The sequence below is a fragment of the Mesoplodon densirostris genome, chromosome 12 (assembly GCF_025265405.1).
Source record: "Mesoplodon densirostris isolate mMesDen1 chromosome 12, mMesDen1 primary haplotype, whole genome shotgun sequence".
In the NCBI taxonomy this organism is placed as follows: domain Eukaryota; kingdom Metazoa; phylum Chordata; class Mammalia; order Artiodactyla; family Ziphiidae; genus Mesoplodon; species Mesoplodon densirostris.
This window is the reverse complement of record NC_082672.1, coordinates 10,599,374-10,620,485: the sequence shown is the minus strand read 5'-3', so window position 1 is coordinate 10,620,485 and position 21,112 is coordinate 10,599,374. Positions and strand designations below refer to the sequence as shown.

At 44.6% G+C, this 21,112-nt stretch overlaps 1 protein-coding gene across 8 annotated transcripts in view; it reads left to right on the top strand.

Annotated features, from left to right (window-relative positions):
• Positions 1 to 21,112, top strand: part of ARID1B (AT-rich interaction domain 1B) — a 413,166-nt gene that overhangs the window by 348,349 nt on the left and 43,705 nt on the right. For 4 of the 8 annotated variants that reach the window (XM_060114319.1, XM_060114318.1, XM_060114321.1 and 1 more), the window contains 2 exons: positions 4,196 to 4,523; positions 6,345 to 6,473. In XM_060114319.1, coding sequence (XP_059970302.1) covers positions 4,196 to 4,523; positions 6,345 to 6,473 — 457 coding nt within the window. The remainder of the gene's footprint in view (positions 1 to 4,195; positions 4,524 to 6,344; positions 6,474 to 21,112) is intronic. The other 4 variants (XM_060114324.1, XM_060114322.1, XM_060114323.1 and 1 more) reach the window with 1 other exon arrangement.

The window sequence follows — 21,112 nt, the reverse complement described above, 5'->3', positions numbered from 1 at the left end:
TCAGCCTAACTGATTGAGGAAAAATAAGATTGGGAGCCCAGCGCTCAATGGGCCTTTCTAAGGACAAGTGCACGCGTGCGTGTATGGGTGTGCATGGTGGCTGTGCTCTGACGCATACTCCCCCCGATTACAGAATGCTTCCTGCTGTGCAACGAAGACCAGCTGCTGAATTGAGCAAAGTGATTGAAACCCAGCTCTTGTCTTCTTAGTACATAAGATGAATGAAAAAGCTAGAAGTCAAGTAGAGGGTTACTGAACATCTCAGTTGTTTCTTTGTGTTCATTAAAATACAGCCCCTGACTGCCAGTTAAACCCAAGGTGCAGGAACCCAGAGTGACAGTATTTCTCTGTTCCAAGTATGAACGGCTTTCTACTTCAACTATAAGCAGAATTCCACAAAATCAGGGACCTTACTCTCATATAAAACTGCACTGTGGGCATAGTCTGCAACAACCAGGTAAATGCTTGTTTTGTAAAACAAGATTAAAGTGTCATTTCATTTCCTTCAAAAGCAAAGGGTACATATGTTTTCACTGAATACAGTTTCTTACCAGATGAGTCGCTTATCAGGTGTTGAGGGGGGTGGAAACTAGCTGCAGAGCAATAGCAAGGATATATGAATTGATTTCATTTGTGTTCCAAGTGTAAATGAGTTTGTTTCTTTTTAATAAAAGCAAGAGCCAGAAAGGCACCGCTGGATCTCACTGATGTGATCAGATAATCTGGAAGTGAAGGGCTGTGAGGTCAGTGGGGCGGGTCGGGGGGAGTCTTCAGCCTGATGCAGAGAAAAGTTCCGAGGACTGTGCCCTGAGAAGGCTTCCCACACAGCGTCCTGCCCATTGTTCTGCATCCCTCCCAACCAGGATGAGCATAAGGGGCCCTTTCCGCGGAGACGGTGTGATGGGAAAACAGACGGGGACCTTCTGTGTGGTCCCGTGGGACGGGAGATTCAGAGCAACCTCAGAACTTTTTATAAAGAACTTTGATAAACAGTGAATGTTTACCTTTTACTTAAAAACAGTATCAGTTTGATTACGTCTGCAAAGTATCTTCATGCAAAGGCAGTTTAAATTTGAGGTGCTGGCATAAAAGACTGACTCATAAAAGACTAAAAGTGACTTCCACCGATGCAGTTCCAAGGCACCTGAGGTGATTTATGTTGACCCTCTCCTGTCCTTCCCTTCCCTCCCCTTTTGTTTTCCTATCCATTCCACCTCCTCGAAGGCCAGTGCCTCCCTCTGTTGTTCCTCTCCAGCCTTTCTTTGGCTTCCAGGGATATTCAGGGGAAGGTAGCTGCTGGCTGTAACAAGTCACTTTTTCTGTGTTGAGGGAGCACTTTCTTAAGAAGCTTGTCCCAAGACCGGGCTGTGGTGGGGCCCAGCAGATGATGGCCACTCTGGCCAGCCATTGTGTTTGTAACGCAGGGGCTCCCGTTTGTGTGTGTGTTGCATTCCAGCCACGCCAGGGCTGCAATGGCAGTTTAGTTTTTGTTTGTTTGTTTGCGGTACGCGGGCCTCTCACTGTTGTGGCCTCTCCCGTTGCGGAGCACAGGCTCCGGCCGTGCAGGCTCAGCAGCCACGGCTCACGGGCCCAGCCACTCCGCGGCACGTGGGATCTTCGCAGACCGGGGCACGAACCCGTGTCCCCTGCATCAGCGGGCGGACTCCCAACCACTGCGCCACCAGGGAAGCCCCCAGCAGTTTAGTTTTGACAGACACCATCTAGCCCAGAAAGCCTAAAGTATTTAGTCTCCAGCCCTTTACAGAAAGTGTGCCCGGCCCGTGGTCTGTGTGAACAGTGACCTTCACACCGTCTCCGGTGAGTAATACACTTCCTAGACAGCCACGTAAGAGAGCTCACGTGAGGCACCTAACAGAGCAAATACCAGTCAGTGCTGAGGAGTCTGGGCTTCTTACAGCTTTGTAGGTGGTCTGCACTTGAGAAAACCTGCTTTCACGACTGTGATGATAATGTGATGTAAGTGTGGTTTTCCTGAAGTATTTGAGAGGCCAGTCGGGTGTGGCCAGTGGACAGCCTGGGTGCAGACTGTGGCTCCGAGGCATTTTAGCCACGTGACCTTGGGACAGGCCACTCAACATCCCTCACCTCAGGCTCCCTAAGGTGAGGATGATGATGACAGGGACCTCTTAGGCTTGATGTAAGCATTAAAGGAGGTAATGCAAAGAACTCGAAACTGAGCTTAGCACACAGTAAATATCAATGGCTGGCTTTTATTGTTGTTACTAATCCAATCCAATTTCTGCTGGAAAACCTGGAGAAGATCCTTCTCACCTTCGGAATAGGTCCCGGGCTTGGAAGCCTGGTATACGGGGGCCTCTTCCCTCTGTTCCCTTCTCACGGCCACACGAAGCTCAGCAGTGACTTGCTCTTGAGTTTGCCCTTTCGCGGTCTGTGCCGTTGTCCACGGCCTCTTCCATAGGTGCTCCCTGCCCTCTTCTGCCTTAATCACCATCCACCAGTAACCCCCTACCATTTTTGCACTCACGTTTGAGATACTTTACACGTTATGTCATTTAATCCTAACAGCTACTCTTCAAGTAGACAGTATTGAAGAGGCTTATCTCTGTTTTACAGAGAAGAGAATGAAACAAAGAAAGATTAAAACGACTTAGCTAAGGTCACATGGTCGGTCTATGTAGGGAGTCTTCCCTCAGCCCCAGTTCTCCCAGATCCCAAAGCCTGCCCCACACGGACGCCTGGGTTGCGACCCAAGGGGGTTTTTCAAAACCTTTCACTCAACGCCCGACCATGGACAACCCCCCGCATCCCCACCCGACACAGACTTATTCTTCTTTCTCTTACGCTTTTCACAGTGCGTTATCTTTTTGTCTTTGTGTTTGTATTTTTTCTCATCTTACCCCTGCTACTCCACCTTATACACACACACACACACACACACACACACACTCTCACACTTAGGTCGTGAGCTTCTTGAGTACAGGAATTGCATTGTATTTAACTTTACATTCACTGTGCCTAGAACAGTTATGTTATAGAGATGAGGAGATTCTTCCAGAAAGTAGTAAAGACAGTGGAGGAACACTAATCCATATTCTACAGACACTTATCCTTTTGCATATATTTCATTTCAACAGTCAGCATATTTGATTGGTTAATTATATGGGTTCCATCATCATTTTGCTTGAGCTTGAATCCTAACCTACTAGCTGTTGACTTTCTTCATTTGTAAGTGGAGTCATGGTCGTATCTACATTTCCTATAATTATTGGAGGAAAGGATGAACTCATTGATGCGCAGCACTTAGCCCAATGTCTCACACATAGTACGGTTCAGCAGTTATTATTATTGAAGTGGCATTATGTATGCCTTCAGTTGACTTGAATGTAGTGTATGTGCACTCAATCAAAAGAAAAGGTGTGGAAGGAGAGAGAAAACGAAAATACTGCACTAGTCCAGGCCATTCTACTCCGTGAGCACGTGCCCCATGTGAGCAGAGATGAGAGGTGAGACTGTGGACGCTTATCTCAGTCTGGGACCCTGCCTGCTTCCCATAGTGCCACCATCTTGCTGCGCTGAGTGCCATGCCAGTGCTTGAAACTTATTTTATAAGACGTGGCATCAAGTGCAAACCAGCCACTTTATCCGGCGCTCAAACAAAAAGAGTCTTCCAGACACCAGAGAAAAGCCGACTGTGCTGGATTAATGTCACATTTCCACGTGACACCTCCTGTGGGGTTTTGAAGGGTAATTTTGACCACACGTGCATGTCTTCTTACACCTCTGAACCCTGTATCATAACTGTCCAGTGTGGTAGTGATGTAGTGGTGCAGTCTCAGATTGGTGTTCACCTGCGGACTGGGGGCTGAAATACTTATTTCAGTTAAATTTTGGTAAGAGTAACGAGGTGCTGGATGCGCTAAAGCACCACTCAGCACTAGCATCCTGTGTCCATTCGTAGATGGTTTCAGTGATCAGCCTGGGTTTCCCTCCGTGTTCCAGTGGTCCTGTGTGGCTCTTTGCCTTTGGAATGTGCAGAGAGAGTGTATTTTGAGACTGCCAACCTCATCAGCGCCAATAGGGGAAAGGGTTAATGAGGATAATGACTAATATTCTGTGTTGATGACATTGTTGGACACAAAGTGGTTCCAGTGAATGTTTTCACAAGTTCAAATATTAAGTAAAAGGCTTTAATTTGTGTTTGATTTTTGTTTAGGTAACTACTCCAGACCCCCAACATATAGTGGGGTGCCCAGTGCAAGCTACAGCGGCCCAGGGCCCGGCATGGGCATCAATGCCAACAGCCAGATGCATGGACAAGGGCCAAGCCAGCCGTGTGGTGCTATGCCCCTGGGACGAATGCCATCAGCTGGGATGCAGAACAGACCCTTTCCTGGAAATATGAGCAGCATGACCCCTAGTTCTCCTGGCATGTCTCAGCAGGGAGGGCCAGGAATGGGGCCACCAATGCCAACCGTGAACCGTAAGGCACAGGAGGCAGCTGCCGCAGTGATGCAGGCCGCTGCGAACTCGGCACAAAGCAGGTATGCCGTCGGGCGGGCGGTCTGTGTGTGGACGTGTGCACACATGCGGAGCCCAGAGCTGCGTCATTCCCGGCTCACATGGGGGTGGAGAGCAACAGAGGGTCCCTTGGCTTGGCCATTCCTTTTGTGTTGACTATATTCTGTACCATAAAGGTCAGAGAAGTAAATAACAGGTCATGTTGTATGAGACATGGAAGAAGGAATCATTGGTGGGCAAGTCAGCTGTGGGAGGTTATTTGAAACGGCTGTGAATAGTCACTGCACCAAGCAACCTAGAGCCAGTGGCACGGCGAGTGTCTTTGTGGTTCCACTTAACACAGTGAGGTTTAGGCAGGCAATTCTAGAGCCTAAAAACTGGCTAAAATCTAAAACATTCCAAAAGAACTACTCCCTTTTTTTTTTTTTACCTCACCATAAAGATCTTTATTAAAATAGAAACTTTGTATGTGTACATATGTGTATTGTGTGTGTTTGTCTAAATGTATATGTGTGAGATTTATTACTTCATGTTCTTATGTTGTATTTTGTTTTTCTGGGCATAGCTCTCTCTCTGTCCAAACCAAAAGGTGGTTAATAAAACAAGGATTATATTTCCGAAACTTTAAGTTGATAGAGCACAGGCTCTAGCCTCAACTACTTACTTGTTTTTAATCCTGAATTTTAAAATTAATTCTTGAAGTAAATACTTGACCTGTATAAAAATAACTGATTAAAAATTTAGGAGGCAAAGTGAATATGTTTTAAAAGACTCACATGTAAAAATGTTTGAATTATGTTTAACATATGTCAAGGTATGTTTTAAAACAAAGGACACTGACAGATATGTATGAACATATGGTATCTTCAGAAGAAAAGAGAGAAGATTCTGAGTTTGTCAAAGGGAAATAAGAGCTCTGTGTGTGTGTGTGTGTGTGTGTGTGTGTGTTTAAATGTATCCCTTTGTTGCTTTTCCTCTGAAGTTGCTATTCGGGAATGTTAGGGACCCTTCCAGTCTCACTGTTTGCTCCACATAATAAAATGAAAGTCAGTCATATTCTCTCTCCCCCTCTCTCCCTCCCCCCCCACCCCACCCACCTCCTCCGCGTTACAATTACTTAGGATCTTCTGAACCCCAGCGCTATACCTCTGAACTGAACCTATGCAGGCTGTAGAGAGAATGTTTTAATAAACCTGTCCGTGAGGACTGGTTTGGCTGGTCCAGTTGAAGTTCTAATTTAGGTTTAAATGAATTGTCCATTGTCACAACTCAAAAAGCACAAGTTATTTCCTTTTTAAGGAGAAAGTACTTGATTGCATTTGACATGAAGCCTTGGATAGTGATCTGGGAAGAAGATAACTGTAGAGATTAAGGCATAATTGTTTGATTAAAAAACCTTGCTGTGCTCCCTTTCTGAATCAGTTTATATATAATTTTATATAAGTTACTGTATAAGTATACATCCATGCATTTTCATTTTCTATTTCTAATCGGTAGACCATTCCAAAGCCTCACCTTCACATTCCACCCATCAGAGCTCTCCAGGAGTTTAAATGGAGACTGTTTATTTTTTGGCTTTTACCAAAGTCAAAGCTATGCTTCAGAACTGTAACACTGAGATTGGATCTGAGAATCTTACTTTTCTCTCTCCTTTGCCCTGTCCCCCACCCTTTTTTTGAAGGATTGTTCTCCAGCTTCACTGCCAGGCAGCTGCATGGTACAGAGTATTTTATGCCACATTCTGTAACCTCCACACCTATGTGTGGAAATAACATAATGGACAGGGGGATTCCTACTTGTCTACAGAACCAATCCAAAGAAGTTGTTCTTCTGTTCTACTTTAGGCCACCATACATTAGGTCGCCTGCTTATCCCAGCCAGTCTGGGGCTGGCGGACGCCCCATGTTTTCTTCCCAGCACCCCAACTATGGCAACTCTCAGGCTCCCATGATGAACCAGCCTGACCAGTACGGGTAGGTAGCAACATGCCCTGACTTGCTGCGGGTCCTGGGCATTTTTTTAAACTGTTAATGAACATGCCATCTGGCTGCGAAAGGAACACCCAAAGTAAGAGAGTGAAAGACCTAAAAAGAAATCCATCTCAGAGGGGGCTGTCTTTTGTTTATTTTTGTTTGTTTTGGGTTTTTTGTTTGTTTTGTTCCGTTTCGTTTTTCATTCTCACCAGCAGTACTGTGGTAGTTTGGTGGAGACCTGCATGCCGCCCCCCAGATCCCGTCTTTGCATGGCTTCGGCATGGCTTCTTTCCTTCGTGCCTGAGAGGGAAACAAAAAACTTTTATCTACGTAAAAGTAATGAAGTCACCTACTCCAGCGTCACGTCCCCCACTGTTGTCGTTGTGTCGTCTAGGACTTGTGTAGCACCGTTCTCATGACTGTGTTAATTGTCATTCCTGCCACTACAGGGACCTGCTTCCACTCTCGCCCCGAATTCAGAGTGCGGTGGCCCCATGGAGCCCCACTGCAGGAGGCAGGGCTTAGGTTCTTAATAGGACTTGCGAGGGGCCTCGTGCCATCATCACTGAGCAGACATCTGCGCCAACGATTTCTATTATTTCCTTCTCCCAAGGAGGTTTAGAATATTAAAGTCACCAGGAGAATACAACCAAATAATGCAACACAGAATTTTTTTTCTAAACACAGTGTTGCCATATTATTATCAATTTCGACACAGGAATTACATACAGCAACAAAAAGTATCTCTTCTTTCCCACTACAAAACTATAATATCAGGCTGTCACTGTCTTTAGGTTAGTAAATACTCTTAAAGTATATTATTATTTTTACCGATATCATTTAGCATGTAGTAATAATAAGATCATCTCGTGTAGATTGAATAGTGTTAAGGAGTTAGTTTCAGCAGAAAGATACAACAATTTTGTAACATAAAACCGGAAACAATCAACTAGCTTTGTTTAAAGACTAAACTTAGAGAACTGTGTTTTCACTACTTGTTATGAATGCATGACACAGAGAGCTTTTTTGTAGCTTTATATTCAATATACATTTATTTAGGCAACAACAGCAAATGATAATTTTGCAATTGAGAGTTCTAAATCCTGTAAACATGGTCCTCAATGTGGACCAACAAATAAAGAATTCTGTAAACATAATCCTAAAAGTGAAATAAGCATAGAATGAGGTAAACATACTTACTTTGGAGAAATGGTCTTTCCTCTTTTTTCCTTTCTTGTGCTACTTTCAAGGTCACTTCATGAGTTAGTAGGAAGATAACAGTGGGGGGAGAAAAGCGTTTATCATCACCTGCTAATCCATAGGATCTGTCCTTTACCAACTCAGGAGTCCTATTTAGACCCACAAAGCTAGTTTGGCTGTGCCTTGCCAAGCCACATTAAGCAGCTGTGTAAAATGAATTTAAATGGCATGCATCAGAGTAAAATGTCTTCCACTGGGGCAGAAAATCAATGTTAGCTAACCAGCACGGGAAGATCAAATCTGCGTTTCAGCCAGCAACAACCAGATAGCTTCCTTAGAATACAACACCTCCTCCTTAATTAAAAATAAGAAAAAGGAAGATGTTGGAGTGATTCTTTGTAAATCACGTGAAGCACAGTTGGCAAAGGCTCATCTTTGCAGCCCCATCTGTGTTAGCTCTGAATTTTGCCGTTTGCGTTTACACTATTCTTTCTAAAAAAGAAAGAAAAAGTTTTATTTCTATTTTAAATCTTCCTTCCTTTGCACTTTGCAATATACATAACCTGTTGTGCCCTTTTTTTTTTTAAAGTAGAAGCTTGAATGTGAGAAAACATGTATAGTACATGTTTCAGTGCTATGGGTTAGGAAATTTGATTTTCAACATGTTTTTGCTTTACTTAACAGCCCATTGAAGCAAACTTGCGTTTTTGCTTTTGTTCTTGTTTTCTTTCCCCATTGATAGGTCTGTCAGGGTAAAGTTAGGTTGGCAACTTGAAAAGCCAGTTCACTAAATGGCAGTCTCTCAGGAAGAAGTGGCCCAAGCCTTTCAGAAATACAATATTCACAGAGTTGGTTATAATGACTTCTTTCTCAAGTCAGAATCCCAAAGGGCCTAGAGCCTAAGAAAGAATCTGAAAAAGACAAATTAGTGATGAAGGGAGGGAGGGAGGGAGTGTGTGTGTGTGTGTGTGTGTGTGTGTGTGCGCGCGCACGCAATTAGAGACAGAAAGCTAACTGCAGAAATGAAGGATTATGGCAATTATGCTTCAGGCTTTTTCAGCTAGTTGGATGTAAAATAATATAGAGGAAAAAACACACAGATTAAACTTGTTAGAAGCTGTTTTACTAATTCCTTTTTTAAGAGTGACATTGTGAGAGTAAAGCTGCTGTGGTGAATAAGTTAAGGAACATATGGATGAATTGTTTTTTCTTTGTCACCTTTTGAGTAAAGGACTCCCTCATTTTGATTTTCAGACAATTTACAATAGAATGTGATGAATCGTACTGTTCAGGTACTAGATTAGCTGAGTAATACTATACAGTAATTTGAAATTAGCAATTTATATGTAATATCTGTCCAGGACCTCCCCCCATACACATCTGATATACTTTTTTACTCAGAAGATACCTTTCTGTGTTCAGTTTTAAAGCATTTCTAGATCATGTTCTATTCTTTTGAAGTAATGAGAAACAGAGAGTGGGAAATACTAGTTGTCTTACTGAAAGCCTAGTCAGGGCTGGCAGGATGACCTTCATCTTCAGTGCAGTTCTGACGGCTGTCTGCAGCATCATGTCGGAGGGACTCTAAGACACTGTCAAAGCACAGACGAGCCAAGGTCGGCCAGAAGTTTAGGAAAGACTTTGGCCTACTGCTTCTAAAGAAGCATTTCCATGAATCCCAGGCTATATCATAATCCTTCATATTTTTTGAATGATTGACCTCTATGCTTAACACACACACACACGTAAAATAAATTTCCCACGGTCATTTAGTGTGTTTTGCATTCATTCTTTCATTCTAGGTGGCACCCACCTGGTACTGTCTGACAATTGACATCTCTGCCCAGTAGAGCTGATCTGTGGATTTGGATATTTCAGCATTATCCAGATTTTTTTTTTCTTGGAAATGAGCTCCCAGGATGATGCATGACTTCAGTGAACTTACAAAAGGCCTGGCAAGCCCTAGACCTTTAAGCCATGGTAGATTTTGATTCCTTGAAGTCAGCCATCCCCAGCACCTCCTATATCTCAACTTCAATCAAGTCTTCGGTGACTTGAGATGGTTTGTGTCAAAGTCCTGGCACAGATCTTTAGGATAATATTTTCACCAGGATAGCTTCCAAGAGGATATAGAATTTCAGTTGTACAATAATAGAATTTTAGAGCTGGAAAGATTTTAGATGGCATCCAGTCTGTACCCCCCAATTTTATGATGAAGGAAACTGAGATCTACAAAGTTACCTGCCACGGGTTATTTAGTTAGTTACAGGCGGGGCGAAGTCGACCCCAGGGCCCTGTCTCCTGCGCCTATGGCTCTTCCTTCTGCTTCGTGCTGTCTCTGTAGATTTTCTTTTTTTAAAAAAAATCTCTTAATTTCACTTCTCCCTCATGTCTAAAGGCAAATCTCTTGATGCTAGTAGAAAGCAAACATTAATCAGTGTCTCATTGGAGATGCTATTTCTTGCATCGAAGTCTGGATTGTTTTTCTTTAGCTCAGCCTTTGTTGTGTCTGAAAGGAAGGGAGCGCTTTGCTGCTTTCCACGCAGGCTACCTGCACATCAGGAGTGGTTTGTTTCTGGAACCACACGCCTTATGAAGTGAAGCGACAGTTTACTTGATGGCACACAGCTGGGTTTGAATTTCTGTCCTTTTCCCCCTTCAATCGCCCACCAGTGGCGCTTTAACATGTTGCATTCTTGAGACTGGAGCGTAGCTGTTAAAATAAGGATTCTGAGTCGTGCAGGAGCAGAACCAGAAGTTGGCATTTTTACCCAGATAAATGCGTGCACCTGCGTGATGCTGATACAAGCAATAGCTGTCCCTTCAAAGACTCCCCATTGAACCCACTTAATAGCAGACAGAGGAAGACTCTCAGACTTCTTAGTTTTTTAAAAAAGAAAGAAAGAGCAAAAACGAGTCCATTTGAAAAGTCTCATTTCTCCTGCTGAGGAGGGAATTTTTATACTGAATATCACAACCCTGAGTCTGGAGACTTACATCTTAATTCTTAAGTCATACCAAAAGCTAGGATAACTGAAATTAGCTTTTAAATATTTTTGGTTTTAGTAAAGTAGGAGATGAGGGATTTTAATTAATATTATTTTCCAATCTTAGCCACTCTTTAACAGGGGGAATAAATTTCATGAAGTCTTAACCATAAGGTAGCTCGATCAGTAGCAGCCTAACAATTGATGTTGACGCAGCTGAATGTTTTGTGGGAGTCTGAGCAGTGGTTCCTCTGCTTGGGAACAGGTAGCTGCACGTACAGACCCTGGTGGATCGGGCCTGCGTAGACGCTTATACCTGTGTCTTACATGCACCATCCTCCCCCCCCCACACACACACAGCTTCCAGCACCTCTTCTTCAGTGGGGTGTATTTATAATTCATTTCCCCTGTTGCTATTTGCCAGCAAGGCACTTTTTCTCTATTTTTTTTCCTCTGAAGCCAGTATGACTCAGTCTGCTGATGGGCTAGGAGGCACTGATGTGGAAACACAGTAATGGAGACAGTGCATTAACACATCAGAGAGAAGGGGCAAAAACGCACGTGTGTGCAGCCTCAGTCATAGTGGGTCCACGGGCTTAAAGAGCTGTGAGTGATCCGTGTTAACTAAGAATTTAGCCCTTTGGATTTGGGACAATTAGGTATTAAAATAATAGCTATGATTTGAAAAGTCATGTTATTGAAAGACAAAACGAAAAGATTTCAAAGGCTTAAATAGAGTTTTAATTTTTACAATTAAATGTTAGCCTTTGTTTTAACATCTAAACACTATGGTTTAATTTTTAGCTCCTTTTTTGCCTTCAAAATTTAGAATTTGAATGCATATTGCTGTGTTGGTATTTTAAGATTATGATTTCAATCAAATCTTTCAGAGTTCCAGAATTTTTATAGCAGCCATAAAGTACGTTTATTAGGCTTCAAATCAAAAAGTAGTAAAACACTAATTTTTAAAATACTAAGAGAGATTTTTTTTTAAGTTTAATGAGATCCAAGGAATCAAAGTATGAAATGTACAGCAAACCTTTAATGGACTCGAGTCTGTGAAGTTCCTTAAACCACTGGTTGTTATCTAGAGAGATTTTTAAATATACACACACACCCTCACCCCAGCCTCACGCCAGGTGAGGCTTGTGAGCCTGTGTTTTTTATAAACCCACTGGATGATCCTGGTGTAGAAGAACAGCACAAATCTGGGGATTGCATTAGGGAATCCTGCTGCTGAGGAGCACTAGTGAAAAACACAGAGGGAGGAGGCAAGGAAGCCCAAGCTCGGAGAGCCCGTGCTCTGTACCTGATAGACGCTGACTGAAGAAAAGACTGGACTAGAGCTGGGGACACTGGATAGAACTAGAAGGAACTGACGTTTAAACAGACCTGATACCGTGACTCAGGCTTTGGCGATCTTTTGTCTCACTTTCTACCTCTGAGCATCCTCTCAGATATCAGTATCTTCCTGATACTCTGAGATATTCCAAGTTCCCCTCCATTCCTAGAACTGCCTTCTTTATTCAGAATGTCTTCTCTCCACATCCCAGTCTGCACCTCTCACAGCTGGGTGCTGTCCTTACGTCTAAGAGAGCTCTCAGTGATGTGTGTATCGGGTTGGAGCTCTGATTAACCACGCGAGTCCTCCATCAGTGGAGTGTGTGCCCAGGTTCACTCATCCAGGCCACTTGTCTTCCTTTCTAACCTCATAGGCCCACTAACATCTCTTCCCCCACATACCACATTCTCACACCGGACAAACTGGGAATATCACATCTAGAATCGGCATTACAGTCCACCCGTCACTGGAAAAAATCAGCAACCCAGCCCAGCCAATCCCAGCTCTTCAGAGTTGTTAAGGGTAGGAGTGCTGAGATCACATTGGTCTCAGGTAGTACCAGTGGCCTCAGCACCAACCTGCGAGGCTTTCAGGTTGAAACCAGGAAGTGTCAAGTTGTTCTCAGTCTGAAACCTCATAACCTTAGCAGGGTTTGGGGCTGAAGGCAACAAGAACAGTTTGTAAGTGATGAAGAGGCTGTGATCCGGGTCTTGGTCTTTCCCAGTCTGGGGTTGGGGAGGTGTCATGGGTGACCGTGTGAAGATCATAGGTGGGGGGCTGCATTGTCCGACTGCCCAGAGGGCCTCTTAGCTGGTAGCGTTAAGCCTGTGGGAGCAACTCCCTGAGGCTCTCCTAATCTTGACCTTCATTCTTACTTTGAACTCTATTTCCATTACATAGATTAAAAAACAAAACCAAACCATAAGGTTTTGTCCCTTGCTTTGAAAGTTAACTCTTACTGGATTGCCTTTGATTGTTAAATACCTACCAGTACGAACTTGCTGGGTCCTGCCCCTCCGGCTTCTCGGTCCAGAGCACCTGGTGTGGACGTAAAGAACTATAGTTCTGCTCAGCTATCAGGCCTTTCTTGCAACATTTTTTACCCTAATTTTGAACGGTGTTTTGCTGAAATAAATTAAGTAACTTTGTGGCCCAAGGCCACCTGTAGCTCAGAAAATCTGTAAGAACTTTAGGAGGATTTTTTTGTAAGTTGGAAATAACCATATTGATATATTTCCTGGCACTGCGGCCCTGGACAAGTGCATTCCTTGTTAGAGGGTTTGACAGAATGTTGCTGTGGTAAAGTGTATGAGATGCGGATCTCAGGACCCAAATTCCATTTTATTTTTTTTAGCCGACAGCCTGGTCCATTAAGGTACAAGAAGTCTGAATGCACGTGAGACCTGTGCCCTCTCACTTGTCCCCTCCTAAAGCAGCACTGGGGTCAGCTCGTTGCTGCCTGCTTCCTGGCTCCTCAGTAGCTGCCACGCCCATTTGCTGCCTGCGTCCCAGGTGCCCAAACCTCCAAGGAGACCCACTCCCGTGTCAGTTCGCTCTCCCTTACGGCTTGTACCCAGGAAGGCAGTGTCCTGGTGTAAAGGTGGCAACTCCTATCGCGGAGAAGGAATAGCCTTTGTAAATCATTCGAGGTCTTAATGGTATTATGATGTCAAGATAAACTTTCTTAAAGATCTTTAATATAATGCAGTTAGAAAGGGGCACTTTTTTCTTTCTAAGGGGGACGCCAGAGGCAACTAGTTTTTCTTTCACAAGGTTCAACAGATCTCATTTTTAGCAGACAAGGGAACTGTGCCAGTGACGTCTTGTTAGCGCCAGTCAGAAGCCACGGGTGCCAGCACCCACCCAACAAAGTGCCGGGCTCCCCTCTTGCAGGGAAAAGACAGGTTTGGGGCCCAGTGCTGCCCCTGTGGCTTTTGTAACGCCCTGCCCTTGAAGGAAGTGCTGATGTCAAAACCTCTGAATGTAGCATCTTCAGAAGGGAGTTTTTTAGTTCATTTTTGTATGATTGCCAGTAAACAGTTCGTAAGAACAGAACGATGGGTTTAACAAACCAAAATCAACTTTGAGATGAAGAGAACAGTCTTAGTTCTCAATTACCAAAATTCAAGGAGCCAGATAGTTCTTGCACTTTCTTCACACCCCGACAAGGAAGTGTCTCGCTTCAGAAGCCTAGAGCTCTATTTGTTCTCCTGGCTGCTTTGAGAGAGAAGGTGAAGATCAGTCAGCTGCTTTAGGAACAACTAAACCGGGTTACCTGCACACTGAAGCGAAAAGGGAGTACTGAATCTTGACATTGCACGACAGGTGCCATTTTAGAGTGAGTGCCAGGAGCGGAGCTGGGAACAGGTTGGAGCCCTTTGAGAAGTCCGCAGGGAATAGGTAACAAAAAGGGAAGCAAGGTCTCTGACGTTACAGGGTTTCGGGACATTCAGCATGGAATATGCAGGATTCCTCCGTGCTTGGTGGAAACGGCTTCACTGAGATGCAGGGGTGAAAATACAGCTCTCTGGAGAAAGGTGGAGAGAACCAGGAGGAGTGCTTAAGGCACAGAGAGGCCCTGTGGGCAACGCCACGTTATATAGGCCCGTGGCAGAGACACGCGTGGGACAAGTTAGGCTCTGAAGAGTTATCTGCAAATATACACTCACCAAAGACCGTTCTGGAGAATTTGCTAACAAAGTCATTACTCCCCTCTATTGAAAGGGTCTTTTTCATAGAGATGTTGAATGTTATTACATTCCTCTTTGCCCGTGCTTAAAGGAAGAAAAAAAGAAAAGAAAACTTAAATGTATCAATTACCAAAGGGTTTGGGGAGTTATTAATTTATAGCTGGGAAGTGACTGATAATTGTTGCTCTAGCTGATTTGTTGCTGTCATCATACCCACTTAGGCTCTCCTTAAGGGAACAGGCTGCCTTGAAAAGAGGTGATGTTCACACAGGGAAGATCTTAGAAAACAGACCAAGAAGTCTTGTAAAGGGCGTTCCTGCCTAGGGAGGAAGGCGGACGGAAAGGACTCGCCCTCCGCTTCCCAGACTTGGGTCTCCAGCCGCCCCCGCGACGTGGCCTCCTGGCAGCTCAGACCCCACGTGTCCAGAGCGCAGCTCACGTCTCTCGCGGGTCTTCCCTCGCAGCAGCGGCCCCTTACCTGCCCCTTGTGCAGCCGGGCAGCCAGGGGACGTCGGGCCACCTTTTCTCTCCCCACAATGTCTGACTCATCACCGAGTGCTGCGGGTCTACCTCTGGGGGAGCGCTCAGCTCCCCGTCACTCCCACCCCGGTTCCGCGCGCCACCTTGTCTCATCTGGACTCGCGTGACAGCCGCACACCTGTTGCCCTGCGTTCATTCTTCCTGCCTCTCCTGTGCCCTCCCCGCCGTCCCCCAGCCAGAGGACCATGCCTTTGAAATGCACATCCTTTTCTGCCATTTCTCCTGCTTAAACCCCTCGTCTCTGCCGGCTGCTCTTAGGGTACAAGCGAAACCCCAGGGAACCGTAAGCCCCACGTGACCTGGCCCCGCCCTCTCCCTCTCATCTCTTAATCTCTCCTCTCCTCCCCTCCTCACCTGACTGAGTCCCTTTCCATCCCTCAGATCTCACCTGAGGAGGGGGGTCAGAGGGGCCAGCATCCCTTCCTCAGGGAACGTGCTCTGACCTCCTCATTATAAGCACCCCCAGCGTGTGCACCTCTCCTTTATCCGCACGGCGTGGTTGCAGTTGGACACTCCCTGCTCTGGTTACTCGACTCGTGTTTGCTTTTGTCTGGGCCTGCCGGTGGGCTCCTTCCTCCCTTGCCCCTCCCACACCCATCGTGCACACGTGTCTGTAACTGTCAGCTACAAAGAAGGTATTTCTGACTAATTTTGTTATTATAGCACGCCTTCCTGAGTGAAAGGGGTGCGACAGTTTTTTAAAAAGTAGTGTGTGGCTGTGCATCTTTCTAGGAATCTACAGATTTTTAACTCATTGGCACTTGCATTTGTTCTTTGTCTTTGGTTTAATGATATAAGCGCCACTTTACCTTCACAGGGTTGATTTCTAGCCAAAGCAACTGGCTTGTTGAGATGATGATTTCCCCACTAGAACTGCAGTTGCATTTGCTGTTACAGGTGTACCGATGGATTAGCCACACCGAAAATGGGCTGCAGTTCGGACAGCTTTCACTTCTGTTTTGATTGTGTTGTTTTGGGGGCAAAGCTAGCGATTTTCATTCTTCAGATATTAGATTTTAAATAATCTTGACTGAATGTGTCCCTCTTGGTACTGCTTTGGAAGAGCTGCTGTGTAACTTAGGTTGAAAGTCTGTTTCACCAGTGATCTGGACACGTACGTGCAAATTATTTGTTTATAAAACCGATTATTTGTGTTTATTAAAATAGGGCATCCTGTGTAATGTTATGGATAACGATTGGAGCTCTCCGAGGTTGAACTGCTGGAATTGGGCTTTTCAAAGTTTCAAGTTCCTGGTTCTGATAACTACTGGGCTTAAGTGGGAAAGTACCCCAAGTTTTAGTGTTAGTCTCATTTATTTTGTCAATAAGCAGTCTTTTCTGGCTTCATAACTTAAACTACATCCATAGTGACAGTCCGTAGGGAGAAAGATACATATATTTGGCAGTCATGCCGTTGTCCAATGAAGCATGCACTGCTTTATGTTCCTTTTGAGCATAATTCAGTAATGATATTTTCAGTGCTAGGATTCTTCAGAGTGGAGCTTCTCTCCGTGTGTCTTTGCCACTAGACTTTATATAAAGTGGCTTCACTCACCTCGTGTCTATTTCCAGAGCGTTTCTTCTGTCTGTCCCTCCCCTCCTCCAAAGAGCTGTATCAGAAATCCATTCATTGTCAAAATAAACATATCCCACTCTCCAGTCTATCCCTATTGAGAAAAAGTAGTGATTGCTAAAACAATATGGCCTACAGATTCTTTTAAAGCACGAAAATCATATACAGGCTTTATTTTACTTTAAATTTTATTGTAGTTGACTTAAAAACACGACATTTAGAAATGTGTGGTTCCTCTGTATTGGATTTCGTACTGACATTTTTACCTGCTAAAATTCAAACTGTGGTGGGAAGCTGTATTCTCCTTTCTGTTTTCACCGTGAACCATTGGAAACAGTCACTTTAAAATCGGTGTTTGCTTCTGGGTTTTTTCCCCCAAAGCCAGCCCTTTATTGGCAGATGAACGTGTAATGTTTGAGAAATCTCCAAAGTGAATAAAAGGACGAGCCATGAGACACCACCTGTGTGTGTGTAGACCGAGGAGTGCTGGAGGGAAGTGCGCTTGCCAGCTCCACTTCTGAATCACTCTCGTTGTCATCACCTGCTTTTTGTCATGGAATGACAGATCTTAAACACTTAGGTCTAGTCCCAACTGAAGACCAATTCATGTGCCTCTGGTTACTCTGCAAGTCCGCACGTTTACATAGCAACCGCCTACGTCACACCTCGACACTCCCGAGCCGGGGGAGTCCTGCCGGGCTGTGCCCCGGCCCCCTGGCCCCCGGCCAGCGCAGGGCCGCGTGGTAGTAAGCGCCTTGTGATTTGTGGCGCCGCCCAACACGGTCGGTTCCGCAGGGCGCAGTCCAGTAGCCGCCTCAGCAGCATAACAGCAACAAAACGTTATTTTCCAATGTTTTTATCACCCCTACCCCCAGCCATTATTGGGCATTCACTGCCACAGCCATTGCGGGTTAGGAATCCGTGCCGTCAGGAGAGCGGTCATTCGTAACAAAAACCATCTGAGCCCCTAGACCCGCTAGAAACAACATCCCAGCTGTTCACAGATCCAAAGATCAAGGTAGGGCACTTTGCTCTTCCAGGTACAACTTACGTCTTGGTAGGGTTTTACGTTGAAAATATTTCCCTCACGTCAGTTCGTACTTTTGCCTGTTTTTGTTTTGTCGCTCTTGTTTCGTTTTGAAAACAAGAAACTGGTGACTTGTTGCTTTTCTCTCCTAATTCCATTTGGAGCATTCCAAATGCTGCTGTGGTCAGAAGGAGAGCCGGTAGTCGGTGAGCACTGCCTCTGGAAAGGGACCAGCGTCCTCTGAGGCTGCCGTGCTCCTGGTAATAATGGTCATTGGCCCAACCGAGTCAGCGTTCTGTCATGAGCCCTGGCAGTGCGCTTATGTCAGCGACACCACAGTGAGCTGGAGCGCCCGGCCTCGTCAGAGAGGCAGCCATCTGATGTGTCCTTCCAGAAAACAAATCGTCTCGATTTCCAAAATTCAACAGAGGGCATTGAAAGCTCTTTTTTAGTATCAAGCCCATTCTGCTTGTTCAAAATTACCAATAGTCTTGGCAGTCATTTCCAAAGCAGTAATGAATAGGATTTCTTCTGTGATGATGACAGACTGGCTCTCTCCCCCGTTTAGACAGGTGGCCAAGTGCTATGCTCGTGGCCGCACGTGCCCTGCTCTCCTGGGAAGGCCCGTTTCCCTCTCAGCTCCTTCCTTGCTTGGATACTACCCAAGAGGCCCGTAGCACCCAGGATAAACTCCCTCCTCAAGGCCGGTGTCCAGGGGGCTGGTCTGTCCACTTCCACTACCTCTCACTGTGTCCACCTCGCTGAGTGAGCCCTCCAGGAGGCCCAGAGGAAAGCACCGCTCTGATTTGTCACTTTCTACACCAGAAGAGGAGTATGGTAGACACAAGGAAGGAGCACAACAGGCTGCTTTGTCTCATCGAGAGTTAGCGTTGTTACAGGGCCCTTAGAGAGGAAGTATATAGCATACTGGGCTGAAAGGAGGCTTGGGAACTTCTGTTTCTGCCACTTTGTGTCTTCAGGCAAGTTATTTAGTCTCTCTGATCCTCATTTTCTTTCTCTGTGTGTGAACATAATGCCACCTCCCTTCCTCCAGGAACTTAAAAAATTAAATGTGTAAAGTACCTGGAAATCACGCCACGCATATTTGTAAGTACTTGATAAGTTGTTGATGTTATTATCAGTTCCTCCATGTTCAGATGTAAAAACTGAGGCTAAGAGAGCCAAAGTGATTTTCCCCCTGGATCCCAGTGACAGTGGAAGGTGTCACTAGTGACAGACTCAAGAGCCCTGGCTTTTCAACCAGACTCTTAAAACTATAAGCATAGTTTCATTGAGGACCATCGTAACCAGCAACTGACATCCACCACATGGACCTTTAAATCTTTAACTTTTTGTTATTTTAAGTATATTTTTTAAAACCTCTGTTATGTGCACTTTCATCATCTTGCGGTGATTGAAGATGAATTGTGCAGACTTGGGGGAGAAATAATAGATTAGAGTTGGGCCTTTGAGGTTACTTAATTGAACCATCTGCCTGATGGATTTTATACTCTGATTCCCTTTTTCCACCTTAGTTATAAACAAGTGTGCTTAAGGAACTGTTAGCTTCATACACACGTTAGTTTCACCACATGTGAAACTGAATTTGGTGGAAGTTTGAAAAGGGGGCCATCTTTCAAAATGCCTATTCACAATGATTATGTTCTCTATCAATTCATTCATTTAACAAAGACTTTTTAGTAGCTGTGATGTGCTCATTCGTACTTCTCCGGAGGCATATACACCTATAAGAGCCAAAACATGAACACAAATTATTTTAATACACAAAGGAAAATGCAGAAGCTATAAAGCTATAAAAAGCTATATAGGCACAGAGTCTGGAGAAGACAGAGCTTCCAGGTCGGAGAATAAGGGCGGCCTTCATAGAGGAGGCTACCCCTAAAACTGGATCTTGAAGGACAGGTCAAAGCAATCACTGACTTGGAAGTAGTCTCCACAAAACACAGCCTGTTCATGAGTTAAGGATGCTCTTCATGTGATTTATCAACTAAAGAAATTAAGAGGACAGTCCCAACAGGTGCTACTTGTTTTCCTTTGAAACAGTTACACGAATGCTAAATCGTCTTTTTGAATGAAACTCCTCAGAAGAGAACCTAAGATAGTGAAGTCAATGCCAACAGTCTACATTGCTGATGTTTAAGACCCTAACCATATAGGGATATGTTCATAGCTGCCGGGCAGCGTATTATAAGTATTTGATGACCTAAGGGTTCATCGGAAGCCACTAGGTGATCTTGGGCGCACCCTAGTGAACTGCCGTCTAGTCCCACCAGTGTTAGTTATTCGAAGCGGGGGTAGGTGAGCTGTGGTTCAGGGCAGAAGTAAGACTCCCTCCCTCCCAGAGCTTCACTCACAACAGTAGCCTCTCAGACTTCTGGAACATTCTTTCCAAACCGTCATAAGTGTTAGTTTGTACAGAACTTCTCTGAATGGTTGGTAAAATATTTAAAAGAAAGAAAAGACCACTCAAATCTTTGGTACTTTGAATTTTCAGATAGACCATGTTTGAACTTCTTCTACCAAGCAGAAAGTTAAATCCACTGAAAATAGCTACACAAAAAGAATCGTATTTTTTTAATGACTTGTGTTAATTTCTTAAAGAATCTCTTAAAATTTTTTTTTACTATTCATTAAGAGCCACCAAATGACAGTTTAATGGAGGTGGAGGGGTTGTCATTACAATTAGTTTGTAACAGATAAACAATGTGTCTGGGGATTTTTACCTCCGCTATCAGCTCTCCTCCTAAGAGTAAACGTTAGTCGCCAAAACTGTGATACGTTTTTAAATGTATACTATTTACATAAGAAAAGCTTGACCACAACAGTGGAGTCTTTTCAGGATTTTGCCCCATTGCCAGCATCTTTCTTTTGGCATTGTAGTTTTCCTGGGACAATTAAACCTCTTCTCCCCACCTTTCCCTGTCTCATTCCAGCCGTTAGAGACATGACATTATGTGACAGTTGTCTCCTTCAGATCAAAGAATACCCTTTTCCTCTTTGCAAGAGTGAAGAGAAGTTTGTCTTTCCCAGAGCAGAGCGTAGGCACAAAACTAACAAAACTAAGTCACCAGAAAAATGAGTCTGCACAGCAGTGGGGGAGGGGTGCCTGGGAGCCCACGGGGACACGTAGAGCCCGTCTAAAAGCTCCCCTTCCCTTCTGTCACAGGAGACGTCCTACAACAGAAGTGGAAGTCTGATGTTTACTGTGTAATTTTAATATAGGGAAACTGATGTGTTTTTAACAGTACCTCATCGCAGA